Source organism: Aspergillus puulaauensis, chromosome 5 (genome assembly GCF_016861865.1).
Source record: "Aspergillus puulaauensis MK2 DNA, chromosome 5, nearly complete sequence".
NCBI lineage: Eukaryota > Fungi > Ascomycota > Eurotiomycetes > Eurotiales > Aspergillaceae > Aspergillus > Aspergillus puulaauensis.
The window spans coordinates 2,500,798-2,527,153 of NC_054861.1; the positions used below are offsets into that span (position 1 = coordinate 2,500,798).

General features: G+C 50.9%; 11 protein-coding genes across 11 annotated transcripts; 5 read left to right on the forward strand and 6 right to left on the reverse strand.

Annotated features, from left to right (window-relative positions):
• Positions 1-107: 107 nt before the first annotated feature.
• On the forward strand, positions 108-3,288 carry RDH54 (DEAD/DEAH box helicase; the record flags this gene model as incomplete). The annotated part of the gene is made up of 2 exons (XM_041706011.1): positions 108-430; positions 516-3,288. The coding sequence occupies 2 exons, from the start codon at positions 108-110 to the stop codon at positions 3,286-3,288; spliced, it is 3,096 nt and encodes a 1,031-aa protein (XP_041558439.1).
• A 147-nt stretch (positions 3,289-3,435) lies between these two features.
• On the reverse strand, positions 3,436-3,771 carry APUU_50957A (uncharacterized protein; the record flags this gene model as incomplete). The annotated part of the gene is made up of 1 exon (XM_041706012.1): positions 3,436-3,771. One exon carries the CDS (start codon positions 3,769-3,771, stop codon positions 3,436-3,438), a length of 336 nt encoding a protein of 111 aa, XP_041558440.1.
• A 28-nt stretch (positions 3,772-3,799) lies between these two features.
• LHS1_1 (uncharacterized protein) lies at positions 3,800-9,016 on the reverse strand (the record flags this gene model as incomplete). The annotated part of the gene is made up of 1 exon (XM_041706013.1): positions 3,800-9,016. One exon carries the CDS (start codon positions 9,014-9,016, stop codon positions 3,800-3,802), a length of 5,217 nt encoding a protein of 1,738 aa, XP_041558441.1.
• Positions 9,017-10,559: 1,543 nt separating this feature from the next.
• On the reverse strand, positions 10,560-12,332 carry APUU_50959A (uncharacterized protein; the record flags this gene model as incomplete). The annotated part of the gene is made up of 1 exon (XM_041706014.1): positions 10,560-12,332. One exon carries the CDS (start codon positions 12,330-12,332, stop codon positions 10,560-10,562), a length of 1,773 nt encoding a protein of 590 aa, XP_041558442.1.
• A 101-nt stretch (positions 12,333-12,433) lies between these two features.
• Positions 12,434-12,910, reverse strand: APUU_50960A (uncharacterized protein; the record flags this gene model as incomplete). Its single annotated transcript, XM_041706015.1, has 1 exon — positions 12,434-12,910. One exon carries the CDS (start codon positions 12,908-12,910, stop codon positions 12,434-12,436), a length of 477 nt encoding a protein of 158 aa, XP_041558443.1.
• Positions 12,911-12,997: 87 nt separating this feature from the next.
• APUU_50961S (cytochrome b561 domain-containing protein) lies at positions 12,998-13,716 on the forward strand (the record flags this gene model as incomplete). Its single annotated transcript, XM_041706016.1, has 2 exons — positions 12,998-13,315; positions 13,369-13,716. The coding sequence occupies 2 exons, from the start codon at positions 12,998-13,000 to the stop codon at positions 13,714-13,716; spliced, it is 666 nt and encodes a 221-aa protein (XP_041558444.1).
• Positions 13,717-13,876: 160 nt separating this feature from the next.
• Positions 13,877-14,739, reverse strand: APUU_50962A (EXPERA domain-containing protein; the record flags this gene model as incomplete). The annotated part of the gene is made up of 4 exons (XM_041706017.1): positions 13,877-13,959; positions 14,011-14,245; positions 14,304-14,467; positions 14,535-14,739. 4 exons carry the CDS (start codon positions 14,737-14,739, stop codon positions 13,877-13,879), a joined length of 687 nt encoding a protein of 228 aa, XP_041558445.1.
• A 355-nt stretch (positions 14,740-15,094) lies between these two features.
• Positions 15,095-17,260, forward strand: APUU_50963S (uncharacterized protein; the record flags this gene model as incomplete). Its single annotated transcript, XM_041706019.1, has 6 exons — positions 15,095-15,213; positions 15,278-15,312; positions 15,369-15,438; positions 15,497-15,664; positions 15,729-16,084; positions 16,134-17,260. 6 exons carry the CDS (start codon positions 15,095-15,097, stop codon positions 17,258-17,260), a joined length of 1,875 nt encoding a protein of 624 aa, XP_041558446.1.
• Positions 17,261-18,000: 740 nt separating this feature from the next.
• APUU_50964A (uncharacterized protein) lies at positions 18,001-20,013 on the reverse strand (the record flags this gene model as incomplete). The annotated part of the gene is made up of 1 exon (XM_041706020.1): positions 18,001-20,013. The coding sequence occupies one exon, from the start codon at positions 20,011-20,013 to the stop codon at positions 18,001-18,003; it is 2,013 nt and encodes a 670-aa protein (XP_041558447.1).
• A 515-nt stretch (positions 20,014-20,528) lies between these two features.
• Positions 20,529-22,313, forward strand: DML1 (misato family protein; the record flags this gene model as incomplete). Its single annotated transcript, XM_041706021.1, has 5 exons — positions 20,529-20,600; positions 20,670-20,872; positions 20,961-21,399; positions 21,467-21,993; positions 22,052-22,313. The coding sequence occupies 5 exons, from the start codon at positions 20,529-20,531 to the stop codon at positions 22,311-22,313; spliced, it is 1,503 nt and encodes a 500-aa protein (XP_041558448.1).
• A 539-nt stretch (positions 22,314-22,852) lies between these two features.
• Positions 22,853-25,816, forward strand: LHS1_2 (Hsp70 family protein; the record flags this gene model as incomplete). The annotated part of the gene is made up of 1 exon (XM_041706022.1): positions 22,853-25,816. The coding sequence occupies one exon, from the start codon at positions 22,853-22,855 to the stop codon at positions 25,814-25,816; it is 2,964 nt and encodes a 987-aa protein (XP_041558449.1).
• Positions 25,817-26,356: the final 540 nt, after the last annotated feature.

Genomic DNA, 26,356 nt, shown 5'->3' on the forward strand with positions numbered 1-26,356 from the left:
TCACGTGATCACGCGCACCCAGTCGCGACGCGAGATTCTCCCTCCCGCCATCAACCAACGGATTGGATCCAGGCCCCCCAACAACGACATATAGACCATCTCCAGCTATGGTCTTTAAGCCGTTCAAACCTCCTTCAATAAGGAAACCGCCTCAGTCTCAACCTTCAAAACCGCACACTACTGAACCCTCAGCCGAATCCCAAGCTGAAGCTGACGATGGCCCGGCGCCGAAGCGGCCACGCTTGTCAACAACCACAACAAAGGAGAATACGAATGGTGCTGGAAACGCCCGGCCTGCGATAGCGGGCTATCGGAGGCCTTTGCTCCAGGTGAGCAATGTTAGTACCAGTGAGACTTCGAAATCTGGTTCTGGAGCTGGTGACGGGGTTCGGGTTGGTTCGTCTGGGGAGAAGTATTTTAATGTGCTTTGGTATGTATATCCCACCAATCAACGATGCTTTGTGGGTGGTTATCATTTTTTGAATAGTATAGGCTAACACGACGGACTTGTACAGGCGAAAACCCACAACGAAGAAAAACAAAACCTGGGACGGCGACGGGATCGTCTCAACGCGGGACGGCTATGCCTATCTGCAGGATGTCTCGGGGAGGGAGATGGGTCGAGCGGCGTACGCATCTACATCCGCGCTAAAGGAGGGCGTGATCCTCTCGATTGGAGGGAAGGAGGTCGAGGTTGATTCGGAGATCTCGAGGAAGGAGTTTATCTCCGGGATTCTAGGGACGAACAAACACGAAACACTATCACCGTCAGTCACAGAGCCAGCTCCAGCTCCAGCGCTAGCGCTACGGTATTCGCCGAGGAAACAGCGAGTACCAGTGAAAAGGCCGTCTGTTTCTGTGTCGAGTACTACTAGTAATCGGGACAAGAATGCATCGCAGACCCGGGCCAAAGAGAGTCGGCCATCCAGTTTAGCGAGCCGGGGCTCCGTTTCGGGTGCGTTTAAGAAACCCTTACTTGAGAATACGGTTATGCCTGTTACCCCGTCCGAAGAGCCTACCCCACGCCATGACCCGAAGCAGCCCGGGGCGTTGATAATGCCGCGGCCTGCCTCGGTGCCCAAAGGGAAACGGATTGTGGATGTTGTTGTTGATCCTATCCTGAGTAAGCATTTACGGCCGCACCAGCGAGAGGGTGTGAAGTTCCTATATGAGTGCGTTATGGGGATGAGGTCGTTTAATGGCGAAGGCGCGATTTTAGCTGACGATATGGGTCTTGGGAAAACCCTACAAACTATAGCTCTGCTGTGGACCTTGCTGAAGCAGAATCCGGTCTATGAGAGCGCGCCAGTCATCAAGAAGGCGCTGATTGTTTGCCCGGTCACGTTAATCAATAACTGGAGACGAGAGTTTCGGAAATGGCTTGGAAACGAGCGCATTGGTGTCTTTGTCTTTGACGATAAGAGGAAGCGATTGACGGATTTCACTATGGGTAAAGCGTATAGCATTATGATTGTCGGCTATGAGAAGTTGAGGACAGTCCAGGAGGGGCTAGCTCGCGGCAATGGAGTCGACATTGTCATTGCGGATGAAGGGCATCGCTTGAAGACGCTTCAGAACAAAAGCGGACAGGCCATTCAGTCACTCAATGCTAATAAGAGAGTTATCCTCTCCGGAACTCCCATCCAAAACGACTTGAAGGAGTTTTTTGCCGCCGTGGATCTTGTCAATCCCGGTATTCTGGGGTCGTTCAAATCCTTTATCAAGGAGTTTGAGGGCCCTATTGTGAGGAGCAGGCAGCCTGAAGCCACGGAGAAAGACATCGAAAAGGGAGAATCCAGAAACGAAGAGCTTCGAGAACTAACCTCAAAGTTCATGCTGCGGAGGACGGCGGATATTCTCGCCAAGTACCTGCCCCCAAAGACAGAATACGTCTTGTTCTGCAACCCTACCAATACGCAATCGAAGATCTACCAGAATGTGCTTGCTTCGCCAGTTTTCCAGTGCGCCATTGGCAACTCCGAGACTGCCTTGCAACTCATCACCATCCTCAAAAAGGTGTGCAACAGTCCTTCTCTGCTTTCGCCAAAGAATGTCAATGAGACACCGAGCGAGACCATCTCCGCCCTCCTATCATCACTGCCGCCGAACCTCGTCCGTCACTTCTCCCCATCATGTAGTGCGAAGATCCGCGTCTTGGACCAACTCCTGCACCACCTACGAACGTCGACCTCCGAAAAGATCGTTCTCGTTTCGAACTATACCTCAACCCTAAACCTCCTCGCCAACCTCTTACACTCCCTCTCCCTCCCTTTTCTCCGCCTCGATGGCTCAACCCCAGCGCAGAAACGCCAGGGCCTAGTCGAAGACTTCAACCGCCTCTCACCAGATCTCTGCTTCGCCTTCCTCCTCTCAGCCAAAGCAGGCGGAACCGGCCTGAACCTGATCGGCGCCAGCCGTCTCGTCCTCTTTGACGTAGACTGGAACCCAGCGACAGACATCCAAGCCATGGCCCGCATCCACCGCGACGGCCAAAAACGCCACTGCCATATCTACCGCATCCTGCTAAAGGGCAGTCTCGAGGAGAAGATCTGGCAGCGCCAGGTCACGAAGATCGGGCTTGCAGATAGTGTTATGGAACGTAAAGATAGCGTCGCGCAGTTCTCCCGCAATGAACTCAAGGACCTCTTCAGGTTGGATGTGGAGAGTAGATGCCAGACGCACGACCTTTTAACGTGTGATTGCGGCGGCAGGGGATACACAACAACGACCCCGGATAGCGATGACACGCCAGCAGAAGAAGATCTAGAAGAACTTAGCGAAGAGAACAACGACGGCAACGAATCAGACATATCCCTCCCCGACCTCCCAACCCTCATGAAAGCCTCTGAGGTAGATATGGAAGAGCAAGAACGGCTCGTCAAAGAGAGACCCAGCCACCCAAGATCCAAAAATAAGAATAAGAGCTCTGACGGCCGCACCGGCAATGGCAGCAGCAACAGCAAACAAAAAATTCAAGAAAGTCTCTCACACTACACCCACATCGACCCCTCGCTGTTCCTCCCCGCGGCCTCAACGACTGAACAAGAACAACCCGAGGGACTGGACCTAGACCAGACTATCGACGACGAAGTCTTGCGCTCTCTACTAAGGGACGAGGAGAACCGGATCCATTATATATTCAAGAAGTCGACAAAGCCTGAGGTCAAAGAGGACACTGTCGATGTTTCTAACGCTGAAAATGGGAGGGCCAAGCCTATAAAAGGAGCTGCGCCTGTGACTGCGGTTGGAAACGGCACTGCGGACTCTCCGGTTGACTTATCAGATTAGGATTACGGTTCCTTAATTAAAATTAATAGACACATATACGTACAGCTCTATTCTCTCGAATGTACCTAATTTTTTATTAAAAGTGACACTATTAAGGATTCAATAGAACGAACGTTTCATGTCCATTTAAGCTAAATTTAAATATCTCTAATCTAGGCTAATATTCTGTCGGTAGAATCGTAGAAACAGGGGAATCGGTATCGCGTAAACAAACGTTAATGTAACTGAGTCGGGCGCTAAGTAGACTGTTGTAGGAGGGTATGTTATGTATATAGGCGGATGCAGACATGAAATGAAAATATTGAGGAAAATAGTCGATAGGTTGAGGTTGGTCGGGAGAAGGGAAACCAAGATAAAATGGAATAAGATAGCCACCAAAATGCAATGCAGATGCTCAAATAAAACACGATCAGATAAAACAAGAAAAAGGAAAGAGAGAGAGAGAGAAAGAAGTAACTCGTTCATATGACTCCATAGTTTCATACAACACCGGGAGTGTTGGTTAGTCTCTTCAGTACTTCAACTTCCCAACAAGTCCAAATGTATAAGCAGCCTCTGCCTCACCCTTCATCTGGACCATGTAAACACGGGAGCTTCCACTCGTGACACCACCCTTATGAGCAACAGTGGGTCCATCTTCGTTCTCCTCACGCACGGAAACGGCAATTCCAGTTCTCGCGACACGTTCGAAGCAGCTCTCGTCGAGGCAGACGTCAAGTAGGACCTCACCGCGTGTCTTGCCGCGGATGACGATGCGTTTCTCGTTGCGCCTTTCCATAACTCGTTGTGGCGATGCCGCACCGGAAGAGGGCGGGCTTGTGTCTTCGGGGCTTCCGTCAGGCCCCCCCGTCATTGCTGTGTCTGGACGGCGAGGTTCAGGAGCTGGTGAGGGTGCGGGCATGATTGTTAGCCGGGCAGCGCCCATATCGCGCCACTTGGATTGGGTTTCGCGGGCGTAGAGGCGAATCTTCGCGTTTGAAAGGCCAATTCCGTCGACGCCCTTGATTGCAGCTGCAATTCTGCCGATCCCGCCGCCGTTGGATCCAGCACCGGAGGCGGCAGAGCTTGAGAATAGGCTTCCTCCTTCTCCGTCCTTTTGGCGGTTACGCGATGTGACGGAAGACCGGGAGATGCTGAACATTTTACTTCCTGCGCCAAAGCGTTTGAGAGCCGAGAAGGCGCTGCTCATTGTGCCAACACTACTTTCTGAGTTGTCTGCTAGTGAGCGCGGGGAGCTAGAGGCGCGGTAGCTCTTTCTGCGGCGGGGCCATCCAAAGAAGCTAGAGCTCTTGGTTGCGCGCTCAAGTGGAGCAGGGAGACCGTGGATATCGTCCAAGGGTCCCCGCGCATTTTGTAGTGCGATGTATGTTGGGTTGTTGGTGCGGGCTTGGTTGATCAGGCCGTATAGGGCTTCGCATTCGTCTGCGTTCCGGGAGCGGAACATGATGTTGTTGCTCCAAGTAACCTTGGATCGTGGCGTGGGAGGAGAGCGCATGCTGATATCAATGGCCGTTCCGCGACGTATAGGGACGAGTGGTGTTAATTCGAGGGCAATGATTGGGCGGATATTCTTGGAAGGCGCGTCGTCGCCGTTTGCGAGCGGGTCATCTTTCATTTCATAGGCTTCAACAAGCCCGGGACTAATGATAATCTTGCATTCATCTGGTAGGATACTTTCCCAGGAACCCTTATCAGACCAAGCGAAAAGAGTGGCGATTGCAAAAGACGACTTGCTTGGTTGAGAGGGAACGGACCGATAACCGGCTTGGTGTGTCGAGTTCGACAATGACAAGGTACTCGAAACAGGCGAGAGGTCTGGCTCTTGCTCCTCAAGCTTAGGGATTCCGCGAACTGCTTTTGATCGCACCCTCGAAGGGATTTCATCCTCTGAGTCCTCATCCGAACTGTCCGTGACGGTGTCTGAGTCGGAATACATGTCATAACGGCGGACAGTAGAGGTCTCGGAATAATCAGACTCGGAGTCTGATGCAGTGGAAGGCTCATATTCGTGTTTCAAGGGGGACGAACCCCGCCGTCTAACTCGTCCAGCAGTTGGGCTGAGAATCGGAGTACTGGAGCTGGTGGAACTGGGCGAGCGCGAATGGGGAGGAGGCGGTGGAGGCTCGTCTCCGTTTGACGCGTCAGACTCGGATCCGGAGCGAGAGTGTGTCTTTCTCTTTGTTGGGGTTTCCGGGAGAGCGTCGTAGTCGAGCTCATATTCTTCCTCGGGCTCAGGGTCTGGTGTATAAGATGTACTACTGCCCTGACGGAGTTTCGGGATGCAAGGTAGATCTGCCGAAGGCACGGACGACACCCGCGGGCTTTCTTCGGGCTCATCCTGAGTGGGGGTCTTCGGTGTAGCCTTGGTTGCATTGTAGGAAGGCGCGGTTTGCTTAGAGTGTTGGATATCATCACGATCCCGGGAAGGAGTTGAAGGAGTTGCATCAGCAGGACCAGTAGGTGAATGAGGGCTTTGGGGCGCAAGCTCCCCGTATTTGGATATTCTCTTTGCGCCTGAACGCTTGAGACCCTGCGGTGACTTGTCCTCGCCAATAACGAGCTTGTGTGGGTCTCTGGAATGAAGGATGGATTGGGCCTGGGACGAATCCTTGGATAGTTCTGTCTCCGTAGCATCGTAATCAGATTCGCGAGTAATGTCAGTCTGCGATGAAATCTGCGATTCGGTGGCTGCCAATGAATCAAGGGCGCTGGGGTCTGACCAGGATTCCTTGGCAGTCCAGGAGCGTCGCGATGCACGCGATGACGTTGGCTTCTCTCCGATAGGAATGGCGACATCACTTGGGCTAGGAGGGGTTCGTTGGGCGAGCGAAACGTCATTTGGAGAAGAGACTGTTTGTGCGCGTTGCCGTTGCCTTGCACGATCGATGAAGCTCTGGGATCGAGAGATGGCAGGTGGTACTGGTGTTCTCCCCAGCATTTGAATCCATTCCATTCCCACCTCAAATTCATCAATCTGGAGTGAGAGGAGCTCTTGGAATCGCCTTTCACGGGCTGGCGGGCTGCGGATCATGACCACCAGCTCCCCCTTCTTATCTCCACTGCGGGCAGAAACGCATCCAATATCAATGGGTGGGAAGAGCAACCAACGGTCCGCATGGTCGATCTCACAAATAAGTAAATCTCCTCCAGGTCCATGCTCTGCGGCGTTATCTCGGAATAGAATCTCTGCACGACAGTCGATGACCTGCCCACTCGAATGATATAGGGATAAGTTGAAGAAATCACGGGCACGGACTCTGCGAGTTCTGTCGACGGTCACACCCGTCAGGGCCCCCAATGTTTCAGGGTCACGGGCACGACTTGAATCAATAGCAGAAGCAGACTCGTCCTCTAGCCTCGCCCTTTCCTCTCGTGCACGACGACGAGCCTCCACCACAAGGTTCTGATAATTCATGGCGACCTCTTCGGCCTTGGGGGACGGGTCGAGCATGTTGATCCCTTTGAAGGTCTTTGCGAGGTATTTCAGGCGTACCAAAGGGCGCTTCAGCAGATAGGCAACGTCAACCTTCTGCCCATCTCCGTCCACCACGTCGCCATTTTCGTCTCTGGACATCCCATCGTCGAGGCTCTTTGTGTCCGCGTCCTTCGCCTCCTCACCCTCTTCCAGCGGTGCCAGATTAACAACCACATCCTTGAAGCCTAATCTCCAAGCTTTCAAATATTCGCGGTATACCTTTTGAGCTCCATTTGCCCACTGAAGTAGACCATCTGCAGCTTCAAGCGGAATGCGCTTGTGCAGCAACTTCAGTCGCTCAATGGCAACCCCCATATTCACAATTGGTTTGGTGAAGGTAAGCTCATCTTTGGGGTCCGCTGAGGGCCGGAAAAGGCCAGCAGCGATAGCTGAGTCCGAGCGAGAAAGAACGCAAGTGAGAAGCACTGGGATCACACCGCCGACAAGTGTTCTGAGCTCACGCATATACTTGGCTTCATCCAGCGAGAGCTCCCTGAGGATATCGGCGACTGTGGGGTTCCGATTCTTGTTACCCCTTAGGCTCCTGGCAGACCGGAGGCTCCTGCTTCTCGTGGTTGACGTTGAAAGAACAGAGATCAGGTCATCATGCGTAGTGAGCTTCTTCATTTGGGAAGCAACCATGGAGAGTGAGTTAGGGTCCACCTTGTCTCTTTCCTCACTCGCGTAAGTAGTTTGAGAAGGAGTCCTTTTCTTCTCTGTCACTTCAGATCCTGTTATTTCTGATCGTGCCTTGTCGCGTACGCTCATCGACTCAACCGATGCAATTGTTGACAGCCGGTGGTTGCCGGTGCTGGGGAAAGGCCGGTTCCGGCCCAGTGGCACTGGAGCGTTGTTGCCAGAGACTTCAGATTCCCCAGATAATGGGTAAGTACCAGTTTCAGACGCAGCTTCTTTCTCGTCGAGCTTGCGGCTACCTTCCCCGCTAGTACCAGAGGATTTCCGGCCATGTTTTTTCTCGCTAGATTTCCTCCTTTGGGGAGATGGCGAAATATCTCTCTGCGACTCCCTCGTCTTGGGTCTGTCATCTCGTGATTTTGGTCGGTCGCCACTAGATGCGGTCTCTCCGCTCTTAGATCGTCGTTTAGGCGTCTTTTGAGAGATATCGCTGATGACAGAAGGTTCAGGACTGGATATTCGGCTGGGTTTTTCTTCGCCTGGCTCGTCCACGATTTCTATATGCTTTTTCCTGTTCCTTCTAGTTTTAAGCGGGGCAGGGACGTCGACGTCCGATCCCTTATCATCTAGGAACGGGTCAGGCGTATTGGACAGCCATGCTTCGATTTTTGATCCTTTATTGGGAACTGGATGCTGTTTTGGTGGCTCCGGTTTCTGCTCTGGTTTACTGAACATCTTTCTCGACTCGTCGACGATCTGTCCAAGTATGCCACCTTTAGGAGGCTTCGCTGGAGTGCGGTTTCTCGAAGCATGGGGTGCTCCGCGAGCACGTCGTCTCGATAACTCAGAAAAGTCGGCCTCACTGGCGGCCCATTCCGAGTCATAATCTAAGGATATATCCTTCTTCTTGGGGCTTTCTGCCGGCTCTGACATTGTGCTGTGTCGGTTCTTGTCTGCTGTCGAAGGACGTGACGAGGGCTTTGACGGTTTATCGTACGATGCATGCTCTTTCTCTATTTTTTCTATAATTGAGTCAATGTCACCAGACGCGTGCGAAGCATGCGATTTTCGCCGTTCCCTGAGCGGCAATGACGAGGTCGAGCTGGGTTTATTGCCATCGTCACGTCGCCTCCGGGGCGGCGGCGACAGTATAGGCGGTAATTTAGCATCCCTCTTGTCTTCACGCGTCTCTGATCGACCTGTACGCGCTGGCTCGTTGGTGGTATACTCCGCAATCTTTCGTGGTGACGGTAATTTGGCCGCAGAGGAACCTTTGGCGGTCTGGGTAGGCGCCCGATTCTTCTTCCAGTGTTCATCACTAACAAGCCGTTTCCGCGGGGTACTTTTGCTTCGTTTTCTCGCGGTAATTGTTGCCGCTTTCGGCTTCGATTCCGTCGTAGTTGATATATTCTCGTCGTCATCATCGTAGTAGACAGCCTCATCTGCGGTAACTACTCCGCCACCCTGGTGTTGCCATTTACGGACTTTTGCTCGCACGGAGTTTGTGTCGTAAAGGCCTAGAGGTACACCGATGTCGAGGGGTTTTGGTTTCATCGGCGAAGATTTGGCGCTGCCCCCGCGGTTAGCGGGGGAGTTTGAATTAGCAGGCGGCGGCATTGGGACTATGGGAAATGGCAGATGTTAGCATTATCTGCAACGGCTATTGCAGGTAGAGTGTAACTGCAGGTTGGGTTGTCGGGTTGCCGGTTGTTTGCGTCTGATTTGGTTGTTGACGAGGCTTATCGCAGATCCGGCGACGTCATTTCTGGAGGGTTTGCGTGTTTGTTTACCGGAGGGGAAACACTCACTAATTCACGGCATAACCTGGGAGAACTGAATAAAGCAAAGCAAGAGGCGATTCTGGGACAACGAGGGTCAAGAGCGGAGGGAGCTCAGTTGGAAAACGAAATGCAAACGGTGGCGAGAGGGACAACAACAGGCCCGGGCCAGACGCAGGGAGCTGAAGCGGGCGAGACTTTGGGGGGTCGAGTGACAGGGTGTTTTCGCATCAGCTGTCAGCTGGGAGAATCACCAGGACAAACCGGCACAAACAAAGGAAAATGAATGAATGATAGACAACACTGCTAGATTGCAGCCTCCGCTCGCATTTCGAAAGATCTCCAGACTCTCGCAGGCGGTATACAAGGGCTGGTGTGTACGAGTCCAGGCCAGTTAGTGCGAGGGCTGCCGGGGAAACCAGCGATCAGCAGCAGAGCTTCAGATCGGGCGCCAAAGAACCAACGGAATCCCTCAGTCAATCGTATTGTCTCACTCACGACTCGGCGCTAAGCGAGCTGGCTGCTAAATTCATGAATCTGATTGCTTGCGACCATGCTGCTGCTGGCTGAACGTGCACTTGTTGTTGACCTTGCCTCAGGTCACAGCTTCAACCAGGTTACCGACCGACCCTGTTGATCCACCGGCCGGAACGCACCAGCGACCACGACCGAATCGAATCGCTTTGATTTCGGGATCGCCAGGAATTTCAAGGGCGAAGCTCTCTCGGTCTTGCTTAATGTGCAGCGAGCACCCGTCCCGGTTTGGGCAACAACTCCAACTTCAGGTCCAAGCTGAGGTGCTCCAGACGTCATTGAGGTTCTGACTTCTGGCTCCCTTGCGTGCAATCTATATCCGACGCTGGGGCCGACACGTCACCGAACAGCTCTCCACGCGACCGCCATTTATATCTATCGCTGGCGTTTTTCATCCTGGTTCAGCGAGTTGGGTCGGTTGCATTTCCAAGAACAGCTATGCCGAAGTTGATGGCAAAATAAAGCTTACGGTACAATTGACTTTAAGAGAGCGCTTCCCGCCGGGCCGCCACGAGCCAAATTCCAAGGTACATGGCACACACGGTGTAGTCGGCCTGCCGCCCATCAGGAAGCACAAGAATGCTCACCATAGGTACTCCACATGTCTGCAGCTAAATCCTATCGCCAGACCGCCTGTAAAATTTTCACACTCATCTAGACTTCTCATGGTGGTTTTTAAGCTACCTTTTTACGGTAGGCTTGGCGCGTTGTAGGAGTATCAAATAAAATACTATGATATATGATCTTACCACTTGTTATAAGCAATTCAACATTGATTGACGCATAGAAACAGCATTAAAATATACGAAGAACATAATCCTAGATAACCCAACCCCTCAGACGGAGTTCTAGGTATGATGAATGCCCCATTCAGCCGGTAGCCCTAACTGGAACACGTCGGGCATCGCATCAGGATAAACCGGGCCCACAGAGAACTCATCGAAGATAGTCTGATCCGGGACAAGGTAGGCATCTGCAATGGCCTGTAAATTGGCTGCCTCCTGCCTTGCTGATAAAGCCCTGGACATGAGCTCTGTGAGCGTGACTCCAGCAGCAGATTTCCTCGCGTCCTCGGACCAGCGCTGGAAAGAATTCTCTGCAACCTCCCAGGCTGCATCCACCCGAGAGTCACTCGGGCGCCCAAGCAGCTCATTTAACAGGAATGCTAACGGTACGTACTGCAAATACCCACCGAGCGTCCATTCCCATTTTCGCGCGGCGATCTCATCTTCTAAGCGTTTTTTGGTATCTAGGATATCGACGGCTGCATCGAATAGTTGTTCCCTGAAAGCGTGGTCCGATGATCCGGGTGAGTCTATGGGGCTGAACTGGGGGCTGTAAAGCTTCATCCACATTTCTGTGATGAACACGTCTGAAATATGGGAGGCGAGCCAGTGGATGGATTCGGTGCCGTTACAGAAGGCCAGGTACTTGGAACGAAGCCTTCTCTGGCACTCCCTGACGGCGTTTGTCTTGACGAGCCAAGGGGCATCACTTTCGACTATCCGCTCGGTAGCCGCGAGGTCATACCGGAGAAGACAGAAGCTCATCTCTGTCCACGAGTCTTGGTTGGTGGGTGAAACCATCATATTGGCCCGAAGCTCCGAGTCGCGGCAATTTAGAGGCATTTCAACACCTACGGAGGATGTACTGGGTTGGTTTACTGCGCTGGAGTTTTGACCTCGATCATCTCGGATACGCCGGTTAAGATACCATAAATGCCACCGGAGGCGCCGCCGCATCTCGGCCCCAAAATGCGAGCCGTCTTCTTCCATTGACAAGTCCAGCCGCACTGCGAGACCACTTAAGTTCCAGGCGCTCTTGTGGTTATTCTGAAGTCGGCTGAGAGCGATGAATAGAACAAGCGCCTGCAACGTCGTCCAGTCATTGGTGGTCATGAACCCTGCACGAGCTAAAGCCTGTTCGGCGGCCATACGGTAAGTGGATAGTGCTGTGCTCTTGGACATTTGTAAGTTGGATTGTATGTCCGCTTCATCCATGGCGGAAACGCAAGCAAAGTAGATCACCTGCAGCAGAGCGCCTTGACTTTCGTTCAATAAAACTGGGTTATCCAAGCCACTTCGGAGAATTCGGGATGCACTGGGTCGATGCACCACCTTGATTAGGGGATCGACCCGCTCCAAGAACACTTGCCAGTATGTTTGCCCCAGCGCCAAAGGTGGGTGTAACGGTGCAACGGCATGGGCCCAGGTGTGGCTTAATGGAAACGTGGAAGCACCGGGAGTGGCTAACGACCGTATCATGTCTGCTTGAGTATTGACGGTTCCAGCCAACACCGATATCTGAGCTTCGAGCATGTGGATCCTATCATGAAGCTCCTGATCGCCACGCGGACGTGCATCTGGCTTTATCCGAGCTCGTGGGCATCTGCGGATCGGCGACGGAAAGTTACACTCGATGGACCATCGCGAGCAGTTTGCGCAGGGAAGTTGTCTGTCACACTTAACCTTTCTTTTGCGGCATGCGAGACAAGACTTAGATTTCAGGACAGCGTAGTCCGAGGGCGTTGGGACATCTGAGGGTGAGGATGAAGAAAGGGGCTTTGGAGCAATTGCACTGAGGGTTTGATCCTTCCATGCTGAACCAACTGGAGCGCTCATTATTGTAGGGGGTGACAACCAAAGGGCTCTGATTGTCGTAAAACTCGGTCTCAGAGACAGCGTTCCCTTGACATACGAGGAGTGACTGAAAGATAATCTTCTCACATCGTTTGGAGGAGAGAAGCGCCGATCAAGACATGAATTCTGCGCAAGTCATCACATCTTCTGGACTGGGGAGCCAAGGTGCGGATACGAGGACGTGGCGTTGATTGTTGGTATGACTGGAAATAATGACGGATCGCGCATTTCTCGGTGTCTTGTCCTTTGCCGGCCAGCTGATTGGCTTCTTCCGCTTGTGGCTGTGCCAATGACAAGAGCCAAGAATCGCATTTCTCGGTGTCTTGGGAACTATACTGGTACTTGATTGATGATCCAAAGGCTGGCCATCGATGATATGTTGCATGAATGATTCGTTCTCGCCAAATACGAATAAAAATGAAGCCCAATATTATCCTTATAGCATGGTGAGGCGAGGTATAAAGAGGCCTCCTAGGCCCTCTCAAAACGACACCATGAGAAAGAGAACCCGCAGAACCCCGGATATCAGATACTTCCCATTTGATTCCACTGAAAGCCATGAATCGCAGCTTGAAATTTTGGAGTATTCCCTTCTGGGTGTGGTGTATGTGATATAACCCTGATTCTTGGAGCTGTGGGCAGCTAATATGAGCCCATGGACATGGGCTCGAACAGTGTCTTTCACAGTGCCCTGCAAAGCACAAAATGGACTGCCGCAGGGACCACCGCAATTACCGCCAGGAATCATTTACGAAGATTTACACCTCGTCCCAGCATTTGCCAAAGCCCATGGCTTGGTGATGGGAATTGCCTTCACGATTGTTTTCCCACTTGGTGCTATTCTCCTGAGAGTGATTCGATCGAAGTTTGGCGTACGCGCTCACATCGTGTCTCAGTTACTGGGGTATGTTTTGATGATCGCTGGGCTAGCCACTGGGATTCGCGTTGGAAAGATCCTTGATCGGGTACGTCTCTCAATGAATTACTGCAACTTCTCATCGTCAGGATTTGTTAACAGTCGTTCAAGCTCCATAACAACGGCCATACGATACTTGGTACCGTTATCGTCGTTTTCCTCCTTATTCAACCATTCATTGGCTTTTGGCACCATTACCGGTTCAAGAAAACTCAGTCAGCCGGCATATGGACTCATGTGCATATTTGGGTTGGACGACTCTTTCTCCTGTTGGGGATCATCAACGGCGGTACTGGCTTGAAGCTAGCAGACAACACAACAGGGGGGATCATTGCGTACGCCGTAGTTGGGGGCTTGTTCGGCTTGGCCTATATTGTTATTGCGGGTCTGCGCCAGGGCAAAGTGATTTTGAAGGAGAAGGAAACGACACCAGAGATGGGTCAGACTTAGTCGAAGTCCGCTAATACTCGAGAAGATTGGGGTATGATATGTTCATTGTCATTGGGACCTAATTGTGTACTGGTCGTCATAGGTTTATTTGTTGGATATCACTCGTTTATGTTGTAATTCAAGTGCATGATCCGAGCAAGAATAGCGAGACTATGGCAAATCATTTATATTTGTGAGCTAGAGCATCACTGTCGACTTTTTTCATGGCACGGGAAATCGTTCTCATGCTTTGGTAAAGGTAAACTGGAACGTATATTAGCCCTGATCTAAGAGTAGTGAGTCATGACAGCCTACTGGAGGGGATAACGATCCAGATGAAATTCATCAGAAAGTAATAGATCCAGAAGTAAAAGGGTTCAGGGCGGCAATATGGCCGTTGATGAACATAGTCGTCAAATATGCTGGTCGCATAGTAAAGGGCATCTCCATAAAGATGAGCCATGCAGACAATTATTTGTAGAGGGTGGCGCAGCGAGTGATTAACAAGAATTGAGTAGGCGACTCCAAAGCACAACGGTCCCCAGAGAAGCTTTACGCTCATGTTAGTATGGAGTGCATGCCAATCGGGCCTTCTAGATCGAACTCACAACTGTAATCGTCTCCATACAAAGGACTAGCGTGTCAGATGTCATGTAGCGCGAATCCGAAAGCGCATACTCCTTCCACAATTGGCCAAAGAAATCCTGCCCAGATGCCATGCGATCATGATTGATCATAAAATAGCCTTCAAAGAAGCAGTGCAGGGTGCCCGCTAGGTATTCCGATTGTTCTTAGTCCAGAATCCAACAAGTATCAGGGGATAGACGTGAAGCTCATACAGAGAACAAACCATAAAATGGCGATTCGGTCGGCTTTTCTTAGATTAGGCCGCGCCCAGATACTCAACAACAATGTTGCCCCTAGTAGAGCCGTGGCTCCCACACTAGCAGTAGATAATAGGCCGAGGACAGACGTCTCATTAGGGGCGTAGTCGTTGATCCGCGCATCAACGGGATAGTAAGGATGAGAGCGAGCGCTATCCATCTTGGCTGTACCTCAACACTTCTTTGGCTGAAGCTTTCAGAGGTAATGGCAAAGGAAAGTTGGGAAATGTAAAAGAATCCGTCGCGATGCAGTTCCTGAGGCTGAAAGGACCGCGATCGCCAACAGCTGGAGCTCCAAAAAGAGAATGGTGTTTACGGCGATAAGCTAACCACAGGCAGTTAGCCTTAGTTCCTCAGGCAGCAACAGCTCCAACCATCTCCGCAGCCCCGTATTAATCCAGCTGCGGTCGTCGTCAGTCTGCCTCTCATCTTCAATGCAGCCACTGCAGTGATTCTGACTCGCCCCGGAGGTCTCATGGGTCCTGAGTTCTCTCTATTTGACGCGTAACAACGCGATGGACCGTAACTCAGTGAGGAAGAAGTCCTTGGGACTCGATGTGCCCCGCACTTCAGCGAACGAGTCGCCGCCCGGCATTGCGGCGCTGTTCGTGATTCACTTCGATATCAAAGCTGGGTGAGATTGCCGCGTTTGTTCCTGCTCGTCGGGTATATTTGGCTAACTCCAAGCGCTTGATTAGGTACATGGTGACATGGAAACGCACTATCCCCGGTGGTGAGTTGATATAAAGACAAAATGCTACCTGCACCGTGCTGATCGCATTGGATTAGTCGAGGTTGAGGGAGCCGTTGAATACAAGTCTCTGCCCTCGGGCCTACATAATGTCTCGGAAGATTTAGTGTATGTATAAGGACTGAGGCGCCAATTCTCACGTTACTAACCGCAAAATCTCGACTAGGTATTTCGTTCACGAGCAATATGCTGGCATCAGCGCATTCGTCAACCAACCTGCCGAAGAATCGGAGCGCAATGCAAAGATGTTTGCAATTGGGGTATTGGTACCGCTGAGCTCCGGGAGGCTAGGCAAAAGCTGGCGACATGCACCTAAATTGAAGGAACTCGCACAGTCAGTAGCAACTAGCCCTGGCAACTTTTGCGGCAAGATCTGACACGTGTGCTATTATGGACAGGACTTACTGTGAGGATGTATCTGATACGGATAAATTGTTGGAGTACTGGGAGACCTACGAGTTATCCACAAACGATACTTCAGCAGCTCCCGATTCGCCGCTCGAATCACCTCTGAGTTTCCGAGTGAGGGCCCAAGGCGACCGACCGGATCCTCTACAGCGAAAACGAGCCATCAGCGATGCGATCGTGCTAGAAACGTCCAGGCCGGCCCTGACGCCTTTCCATCCTGCTTCGTCACTTCCTGAATTTCTCGACTCGTTCGGTCCCCTATTATTCCCGTTGTATAGAGCGGCACTATTGCGCAAAAGGGTTCTTTTCATGGCGGAAGCGCCGGTACAAATACCATGCAGTTATGGTATGGGACATGTTCAGATCTAGATGGAGTCTTGCTAATTGCAGTACAGTGTATGACTTGTCTTTGCTGGCCTCATTACCAAACTCCCTCCTCCCATTACTCCCCTCAGATGGAATACCGTCCCTCCGACCTCGTGCACTTTTTAATGTCGGGGTATATGATATACCATATCTCTCCTCCTTCGTGGGGCCTTCTCCTGAATCTGGGTGGGACAATGCTTGGATTGCATGCAGCACAGATAGCGTTCTGAGCATGAAACCCGAACTGTTCGATGTCCTTGTCACGCTGCCCCCACCTTATTCAAAAAATGCCGCGGATAAGGCCTACCCGACTGTATCTGTATCCTCACCCTTAGCGGACAAGAGAAACCCGCAACGCACAGAAATAAAAGCCACCCAACGCGATGTACGGCGGTACACAACCCTACGCAAGGGCTTGCACCGCGTATTTAGCGACGAAGAGACCCGGACCGAAGATACCAGCGGCGATGGAAACTCGGATGCGTCGTCAACATTCTCTTCCAGCCCTATTGTCGAACCGTTATCGTGGACCCGACTAGCCTACACTTCCTTCATCTGGTGGGCATCGGCCGGTGAAAAACGCGACGGATTTTCCCAGGAGGAGGAAGAGGAACATGAAGTTGAACAGGATGCGCGCCTCCTTGCGAGCGTAGACAGCCTCCCTAGCCCTCCTTCTGGCTCTACTCGACGACGAACCATGCAAACCGGACCAGCACCTACGCAACCGCCCGAAATCGCTCTTGTCGCCTACTTCCGTCAACTAACTACCCAAATATTCGCCACACTCTCAGACGTGATTGCACGACAAGACGACCAGAACGATACCCACCCAGGGATCGACGCCGCTATCCCGTATCAAGATGAAGCAGACAACACTGAAAATGTCGATGATACAGTCGTCAACACACAGGCCCCCAACGAGGAAGATGAATCCATCTCCCCACTCCTAGATCACAACCAACACTCGAATCCAGAGACCCAAATCCCCGATAAGGACGCAGTTACGATCAGCGCAGAAGACATGGCTGAGATGGGCCTGGACACGTGGAGCGCGGCGGATCGGATCTTCATAGAAGAGCTTGTTCGCACCTGGTGGGGTCGGGATGCCTACGTTGATAGTGCTCGGATCAGATGCTGTGGGATTTCTATCATTTAATGTGAAATATGAAGTGTAGTACTTATGCGGTATTCTTCGTGTTTTGTTCGGATAACGATTCAATCTATGGCCTGCCGCTCGCGCATGGCGCTTGTATATACAACGCATCGTAATCCATAGGTGTTGATTTCGGGTTCCTGTTAGGGCTAGGCCGACTGTTACTTTGAGTGCGGATTGATGTCAGTTACCAGATGTGATAGTCTGAGCAAGACAACTTCCAACTACATCCCGTTGCTACTCACTGTAACAATGACACAGATGAACAAGAATATGCGTATGATAATCTAGGAACATGTACCTAAACCCAAACCCAACCTGGGAATAACAAAAGATGCCGTCTATGCAGTTTGAACAAAGGAAATTCGCGAGGTCATCGCATGTCTAAACGAGGAGGTAAGAATGAGTGAGATCAGGTAAACAATGCACCTATGTTCTGGACGAGGATGATATACAAGATTTCAAAACTGTATCCACGAAACGCCAATTGCCTGAAAGATAAATGGCCTAAAACTCCATATAATAGCCAGAAAGGACGCAGAATAATGAACAAGAAAATGCCCGCTCAAAATGCCCTTGAATGCAAGAAGCGGAATGCAGCAATGGAAATAACAAAACACAATGGATGCTGGAACGCTGGGGTATCTTGATTCTAGAGACAAGAGTTTTCATAACAACTAGCCAATTCCAGGCACAACTGCTCATTCACCTGTTTGAAATCGCGGTATTGGAGCAGATGATTATCAGCGGAATACCCTCATTGGAGCACTCATATCTCTGCGGGTCTTCTTGACGCCGATACCTCGTGGATCAGTATGTTGAACACCAGGGATCCTCCGAGCCACTCGTGCCGGAGTAACATTCAGCCCCCCAGCACGAAAGCCAGCGTCGCTAGCGCTGACAGATCTCTTCGTGGCACTGGTCCTCCCACGTCGAGCTCTTATTTGGGCTAGTGCTTTCTCCCTGCTGACAGGCGTGCCTGGGGCAACGGCGAAGTCACCTGGCGTCTCGTCCTCGGTTCGCAAAGGAACCGTCTGCACGTTGTGGATTTCATTCCCATTATCCACATAATCCAAGTTGTCGTGTTTGGTTTGCGACAGCGCTTCAGCGGTCATTGGAGAATGACGAGCTCCTGGAGTCAAATCTCTGGTATAAGCTTCGCTTTGAGGAATCGATGCATGCAATACTTCATGTGGATGGGTTTCATACTTCGGAACAGAACCGGAAGAGGCAGAATGTGCTTCCGGCCTACTTTTAGATCTGGTTGGCGAAGATTGTGAATCATCGGCGTTGGAATCTCGACGCTGCTTCTGTGGCGAGGGTCGAAGGGGCGAGGGGATTGTGCGGAAAGTTCCAGTAGCCGGTGAGAATGTGATGACCGGTTCTCCGACCTCTTCATGGGATTCTTCCTCCGCAGGTTGTTCCTGCTGCTTTTCCTCCTCGGGCCTCTCATGGGGTTCTTCTTGAGCGTCCTCTTGCAATTCCTCCTGCGGTCCCACTTCGGGTTCCGCTTGTTGGACCTCGTTCGTTTCGGCTACCATTCCTAACGATCCATCATTTGCTTGTCGGAGGGTACTCTCTTCGGGCTCAACGATTTCCCGCTCCTGCTTTTTCACATCTTCCGTTTCTTCTTGCGCTTCATGCTTCTGGGATATTGTGGCCTGTTTCTTTGCGCGGGCCTCATTTTCTAGCCTTTCAAGTTCGCGGCAGCCGCACACCTTGAACATACACTGGACCTGCATAAACTCGACCATATCTTCTGCATCAGCTCTTTGCTTTTGCTCCCATTTGAGGTCATCTTGCAATCTCTCAACAAGCTCATGTACTGTAAGAGGGGGTGCGCATTCGAATTGCTGAGTGTACTGCGGAGGTAATGGGTCAGATAATCTTATTAATTTCTTTGGCGGTGTATCTTCATGTGCAGTTGGTTCTGTTGTCATCGGCGCGGGCGTATCATTCATGTCTTCAGCGGACCGCTTAGGCTTCCGAGGGCTGGGGGTCATTATCAAAGCAAGATCCCCTTCTGCCAGCGACATTCTATTGAGATTTTGCTTCTTGATCTCTCGTGCCCGCGCGTGTTGAAGGGTAATCGCATGGTTGGTGGCTTCTGCCGTTCGTAATCGTCCTTTGAGCTCCTCGAGCTCCTCTGTCAGGCCTGCAATTGCATAAGCACGCTCAAATGCTTCCTGCTTTGCCTTTTCTTTTGATTCTCGTTCAGTCTGAACTTCTTGATATAGACCCTTCGCCTCGGCTCGCACGTGTTTCAGCTCTTCCTGTGTTTTGACAAGCGTAGAGCCAGCACGGAATGCTTCTTTTCGAGCCTTACGTATTTCTTTCTCAAAAACAACTCTCTCGTGGGCCTGGCGTTCCTTGGCGGATTGAAATTCTTCTAAGAGTGACTCGAGCCTTTCGCTTATCCGACGTTCCCGAGATTGGGCATCCGAAAGCTGAGACGAAACGCGTGTTAGAGCCGATTCTGCTTCCTCCCGTCCAAGAATAGCGCGCTGAAGAGCCGCAGCTCCTCCAGCGGACGTTGATCCTCCTGCGGCTCCCGGACTGCCGCTGCGGGCTAAATTGTTCAAATATGCGACCTTGGCTTGGACATCGGAGAGTCCTCTATGGCTTTTGCGCTGCTGGCGTAGAGCATCGGAAACGGATGATGGTGAGTTCGGCACTGCTTGTTGATTCATACGGTCCGGTGATAGAGGATTGAGAACCTTTGACGGACTGGACCGTGTACTTGACGGCGACTCCATGGCCGTATGTTGGGTTGAGGTGGACTTGCGGTAACTATGTTTGAATGATGTTGATAGTGGGCATTGAAAATACCAGAGAGGAATATGTGCGGGAAGAGTGAAGCAAAACGGAGAGCGGGCGGGGAGAGGTTGTGTTTCTTGAGCGGTGATGCACGCAACACAAACCACAACACGGCCGCCGCACTGTCAACAGTGCCCGATTTGGCCAATATTGGCGTGTCAGGTGATTGTTGCCCCGGACGACGACAGAGGCTTGGCAACATCACGTGTGATAATCCCAAACTGGAAGTTGCGATTCAGGTCACGGGGTCCGATGTGGTCTGTGCGTATCAATCATGGCCTGCAGTCAAATTAAGTCTTGATCTACTCGTCGATCCCAGTTTCTTTTTTTTTTTTTAATATTCCACCTGAATGTATGTCTGGTATCTGTCACAATGATTTGTGGGCTCCTGCTAAGTCCTCAGATATCCCTTTGGGCTCGATCGATCTGTTTTTAAAGCAGTGTGATTTTCATCATGCATGAGGTTGTGACGCTCCAGTTCGGACAACGGGCAAATTATCTAGCGACCCATTTCTGGAATCTTCAGGTGAGTCCACCTGTTGCAGATCTTTAGGTATGCCGCTTTGTCCAGTATGTAGCTAAGCGCGGCTCCCAGGAGTCATATTTCACATACAGCGGTCAAGATGAGTCTCTAGTAGACCATGATGTGCAGTTTCGACCGGGTGTTGGGGCAGACGGGATCGAGACTTTCACGCCTCGAACGTTAATATATGACCTGAAGGGCGCATTTGGCACTCTCCGTAAAAACAACGCCTTGTACGAGTTGAGTGAGGATCTAGTCCCCGGACAAGGCCTATGGTGAGTTCTTCTCCCATTCTTCACCCTTCCCCGCTTGGCTCCACCCCACTATATCAATACTAGACATACGTTTCTCATCTACGTTCAGGGATGGTAAAGAGGTTCTACAACAACTTGCTCCGATTCCGCAGAGCGAATATCAAAAAAGCCTTGACGCAGGCACCACAGCACCTCAGCTTTCATCAGAAACCGTTCGATTCTGGTCTGATTATAATCGCGTCTTCTACAACCCACGCTCAATTGTGCAGCTTAATGACTATGAACTAAACTCCAGAATTATGCCTTTTGAGGACTGGAATCTTGGTGAAGATCTTTTCAGCGACCTCGATAAGGAGCATGATTTGCTTGATAGGGATGTACGACCGTTTGTTGAAGAGAGTGACCAGCTACGCGCGTTTCAAATTTTCACTTCATCTGATGATGCTTGGGGCGGGTTCACTGCCAGGTATGTGGACAGGCTTGTTGACGAATACGGAAAGAAAGCCGTCCTGGTTTGGGCTATGGAGGATGGCAGAAGGACTCACCAGGTACCTCTTTCAACGTTACTCTATACAAGCTGGCTGACATTATTTACTGCAGGCAAATAAATTCAAGCGTGAGGTGAACAAAGCCCGGTCGGTGTATTCTATGTCGTCTGAAGCAACCATGTATACTCCTATTATAGACCCTCCTAGTCGGCTTCCAAACACCATACGACTTGCTAATAGCTCGGAATGGTACACGTCTGCATTGATCAGCATGGCTATGGAAAGCGTGACTCTTCCGATGCGACTACGGCCGTATCACAATTTCGAGTCCTTCCTAGCAGGTGACGACAGTATTCGCCGAATATTTGAACTACAAGCCTCAGTCGTTCAGCCAGAAGGCCATAACAAAGCGCGCCAGAAGCCAACGGCAGAATCCAATACAATGGAATCCTCCGAACCAGGGTCTTCAAAAGTGAAAACAGAATTTGACGTGGATTTCACTTACGATTCCCCAGCCAGCGACAAATCACACGTATTTAACCAGCTTCAGGTCTTACGTGGCTCCAAGCCAGACGATGAGGACGAAGACTCATTGGAGGACTTGGGCTTTCAACGGAAGATGCGACTTTACAACTCAGAACCAATGTTTCACAGGTGAGATGCTCGAGCCCGCCGCGCGAGGCTCGAATCCGCTAACGTATATCTGCCATAGATTCTATACGCCACTGCCATATCCCATACTCGACAGCTTCCCTGATGACATGATCACACAGTCAACGTCTGAAAAGAAACTCAACATCACTGCTGCGCTTACATCGTCCACCCGGACAGCAGACAGGATCAGGAATCTAGAGGTTCTGGCGGGCCGAGTGATTACAGTAGATGAACGGGAGAATCTTGTCAATGGATTGGGAGAGATCCGGGAATCGTACGAGACGGGGTGGATGAGCGACTCGGAATTTGATGATGATTAAAGTTAGAGATGTGCATAGCGAATGCCTATGAAAATTGATAATCAAACCCGTATGAATTAGTCAAGAATGCAGCGGTGCCTGCCTTATATTTTAGTTCCTGCATGTGGTGGCGGCAAACAGTGCAAACACCCAACGTGGCCTCTTGAGCTCTCTGCAAGGAAGCGGCAATTCACGCTCTCATCGCATCCATAAATCTAAGCTGTCAAAAGAATTCCTGCCAGGTGGCCAGTATTACTTGCGTGATTCTGTCCTGAATGGCTTCCACTACTTAACACTATTCCTTTTGCTTGTCATTCTATCCCTACTCCACTCGTTGCATAAAGTGCCGTCTTGCTACTTAATCGGTGGACTTGATCAAACATTTGCGTCGTCCTTACAATACTCTCTCGAGCGACTTGTTCGCCCCGTTTGTATTAATTTTCTCTAGTTTGCGCCTTTTTTTGCCGACTGCCCCAAGGTATGTTAGCTTCCATCCATCGCGCTACTCTACGACATGTTGTGCATCGCTGACGTTTCGTAGCAGGCGGAACGTATAGACAATGGCTTTCGGTGCCCGACGGAGGACGAATGGGCCTCTCCATTTTTTCTCGTCTTCGTCTGTCCTCTCTCTCGTGGTCCTACCCTTCCTTCTTTTCTTACTGAGCTTCCCCGCTCCCACATCTGCCGCCGGTTCAGCAGTTCTTGGGATTGATGTCGGCACGGAATATCTGAAAGCGGCGCTCGTTAAACCCGGAATACCGCTGGAAATCGTACTCACAAAGGATTCGAAACGCAAGGAGTCGGCGGCCGTTGCGTTCAAACCTACCAGGGAAGCCGATGCTCAATTTCCAGAGCGCTTTTATGGTGGTGATGCTCTTGCATTGTCCTCGCGATATCCCGATGATGTCTATGTGAACCTCAAGACGCTCCTAGGCCTTCCCTTCGGCGATGGAAAAGGTGAATCGGTTCAAGCTTACCACGACCGGTTCCCTGCTTTAAGGTTGGAGAATGCTCCTGGTGAGCGCGGTACTATCGGCCTCCGAAGCAACAGGCTTGGTGAAGCGGAAAAGAAAGACGCATTTCTCATCGAGGAGCTGTTGGCCATGCAACTGAAGCAAATCAAGGCCAACGCTGATGAGATGGCTGGAAAGGGTTCCGACATCAAAGACGTGGTGGTCACCTACCCGTCGTTTTACACCGCGGACGAGAAGAGGAGCCTGCAGTTGGCGGTTGAACTTGCAGGATTAAACCCGGAATCTTTCATCAGCGATGCCCTTGCCGTTGGTCTTAACTACGCCATGGGCCGGACGTTCCCCAGTGTCTCTGATGGGGAAAAACCCGAATATCACGTCGTGTATGATATGGGCGCCGGTTCCACTACTGCCGCCGTCCTCCGTTTCCAGAGCCGCAAAGTCAAAGATACAGCGAGGTTTAACAAGACCGTCCAGGAAGTCCAGGTGATAGGGCTCGGTTCGGATAGATCTCTTGGTGGCGATTCCCTGAACGACCTTATTGTCGGGGATATGGTCTCTCAACTTCTTGAAGATAAGAAACTGAAAGATCGTGTTACACTTTTAGACGTGCGTGCACACGGGAAGACTATGGCAAGACTGTGGAAAGACGCCGAAAAGGTTCGCCAAGTTCTCAGTGCCAACACCGAAACCGGTGCTTCTTTTGAAAGTCTTTATGACGAAGATGTTAATCTTAAGTATCGCGTGACTCGCTCGAGATTTGAGGAGCTCGCGGAGCAGCATATCACGCGTGTCACAAAGCCGCTTGAGGATGCCCTAGTGGGCGCAGGGCTACAGTTAGACGATGTTGACTCTGTTATTTTACACGGTGGTTCTATTAGAACCCCATTCGTTCAGAAGGAACTAGAAAAGTTCTGCGGTGGTTCGGAGAAAATCAGAACCAATGTCAACGCCGACGAGGCTGCGGTTTTTGGTGCTGCCTTTAAGGGAGCCTCTTTCAGCCCAAGCTTTCGGGTCAAAGAAATCCGTGCTTACGATGCGTCTGGTTACCCTGTTGTTCTCAAGTGGCCTTCGGATTCTAAGGAAAGGCAGCAAAAGCTGTTTACTCCCACTTCTCAAGTCGGACCGGAGAAAGAGGTCACAGTCAAGAACCTTGAAGACTTCGAGTTCAGCTTCTACCAGCAGGTACCGACTACCGATAACGTGGTCGAAGTTCCTGTCCTTGGAGTGAAGACTCAGAATCTTACGGCTTCAGTCGACAAGATGAAGGAAAGCTTTGGCTGCACAGCTGCAAACATCACTACCAAGTTTTCCATCAGGTTGAGTCCCATTGATGGCCTTCCTGAAGTCTCGGGTGGCTCTGTCAGCTGTGAAGTAGAATCTTCTATGTTGGGGAATGTTGTCGAAGACGTTAAAGGATTCTTTGGTCTGGGTTCTAAGAAGGATGGTCAGGTACCTTTGGGAGAAAATGGGGAGCCAAATGAGTCTGTCACTCTGGAGGGCGAGGAGCCCCAGACATCATCATCTTCCTCTGCTGACGCTGCGGCCACCGCGGACGCCGCAAAAGAAAGCAAGGCCGCAGCTCAGCCCCGATTGGAGGTCATTCCTATCAGTTTCACAGCCTTCCCACTAGGTATCCCTGCGCCGTCTCGAGCAGAGCTTTCCCGTATTCAAAGCCGGCTGGCCGCTTTTGATGCTTCAGACCGTGATCGCGTTCTCCGTGTGGAGGCTCTGAATGAGCTAGAATCCTTTATTTACAAGAGCCGGGATCTCGCGGAAGATGACGAATTTGTGAAGGTTCTCGAAGCGAATCAATTGGCCACCCTCAAAGAGAGAGTGTCTAGTGCTAGTGACTGGATTTATGGTGACGGCGAGGACGCCAAAACATCTGAATTGAAGGCGAAACTGAAGTCTCTCAAGGAGATTGTCGATCCGGCATTGAAGAGGAAGCAAGAAAGCATAAATCGTCCTGCGCGTGTGGAATTATTGCAGGAATCTCTCAAAAACGCCCAGATGGTTATTGGTGTTATGGAACAGCAAATTCGCCAGGACGAAGAAATTTACTCCTCAAGCCTATCCGCTAGCACCTCAACCGCCAGTGAGTCGGGAACGTCTGCATCTGAATCTCCTTCAGCATCGGCCGATGCCGACGACCTTGAAGGTGACCCATACAGCACTTCCACTACGAAAACAGCATCAGCCAAAGCATCCCCTGGACCGACTCTGAAATACTCTGTCTTTCAACCGTCGGACTTAACGAGTCTTTCCGAAGCATACGAATCCATCAACTCGTGGCTTGAATCCCGACTTGCCCTCCAGGAGAAATTAACTGTTACGGATGACCCGTCTTTGACTGTGTCCGAAATAGATTCCCATCTCAAGCGCCTTGAGCGAGTTTCCACTCGTATCTACCAGAAGATGGGCGCGGCGGCTGCTAAAAAGTCGTCTGGGGACAAGTCCACAAAGAAGAAGTCGAGCGAGAAGCAACAGTCCACCAAGGGATCAGAAAACAAGGAGGAGAAGCCCACATACAACAAGAAGGATGAGTTGTAATATATAATACCTTGTGCAATTTCACGCAAAAGCAGCGTCGCAAAAATCAAAAAGAAAAGACGGCGTTTGGATGATTCTCTCTACACGAACACTTGCTCGAGATTACTATTGCCTTGTCTGTCATGACGAGGTATCGGCGTCCACTCTTTGATTTCTTTGTCCTTTTCGGCCTTGTTCGACTCTTGCTGTTTGTAAGGCGTACAATTAGGTAAACTCGACTGGATAGAATACATTACGCATTATGAATATACTTATTTTATCACTCCTCTCACAAGACACACAATCACAGTAGCTTGAAATTTAATAGGTATTGTTATTCGTACAATTTTAGTTTGGTATGACACCGTTTAAAATACAAATGACGATGCATGCTAACAATAAGTCACAACAATCAGGGTATAATATGTACAAGTGTGGGTAATGGATATAATGGAACAAGAAAACAAGGACATGGGAAGAGATAAGCAGCACAAAAGGGCCTATTCGAGGACTAACAGCCACTGAAACCAGCCAGTGGTTGGCTGTCACCATCCCCCATTG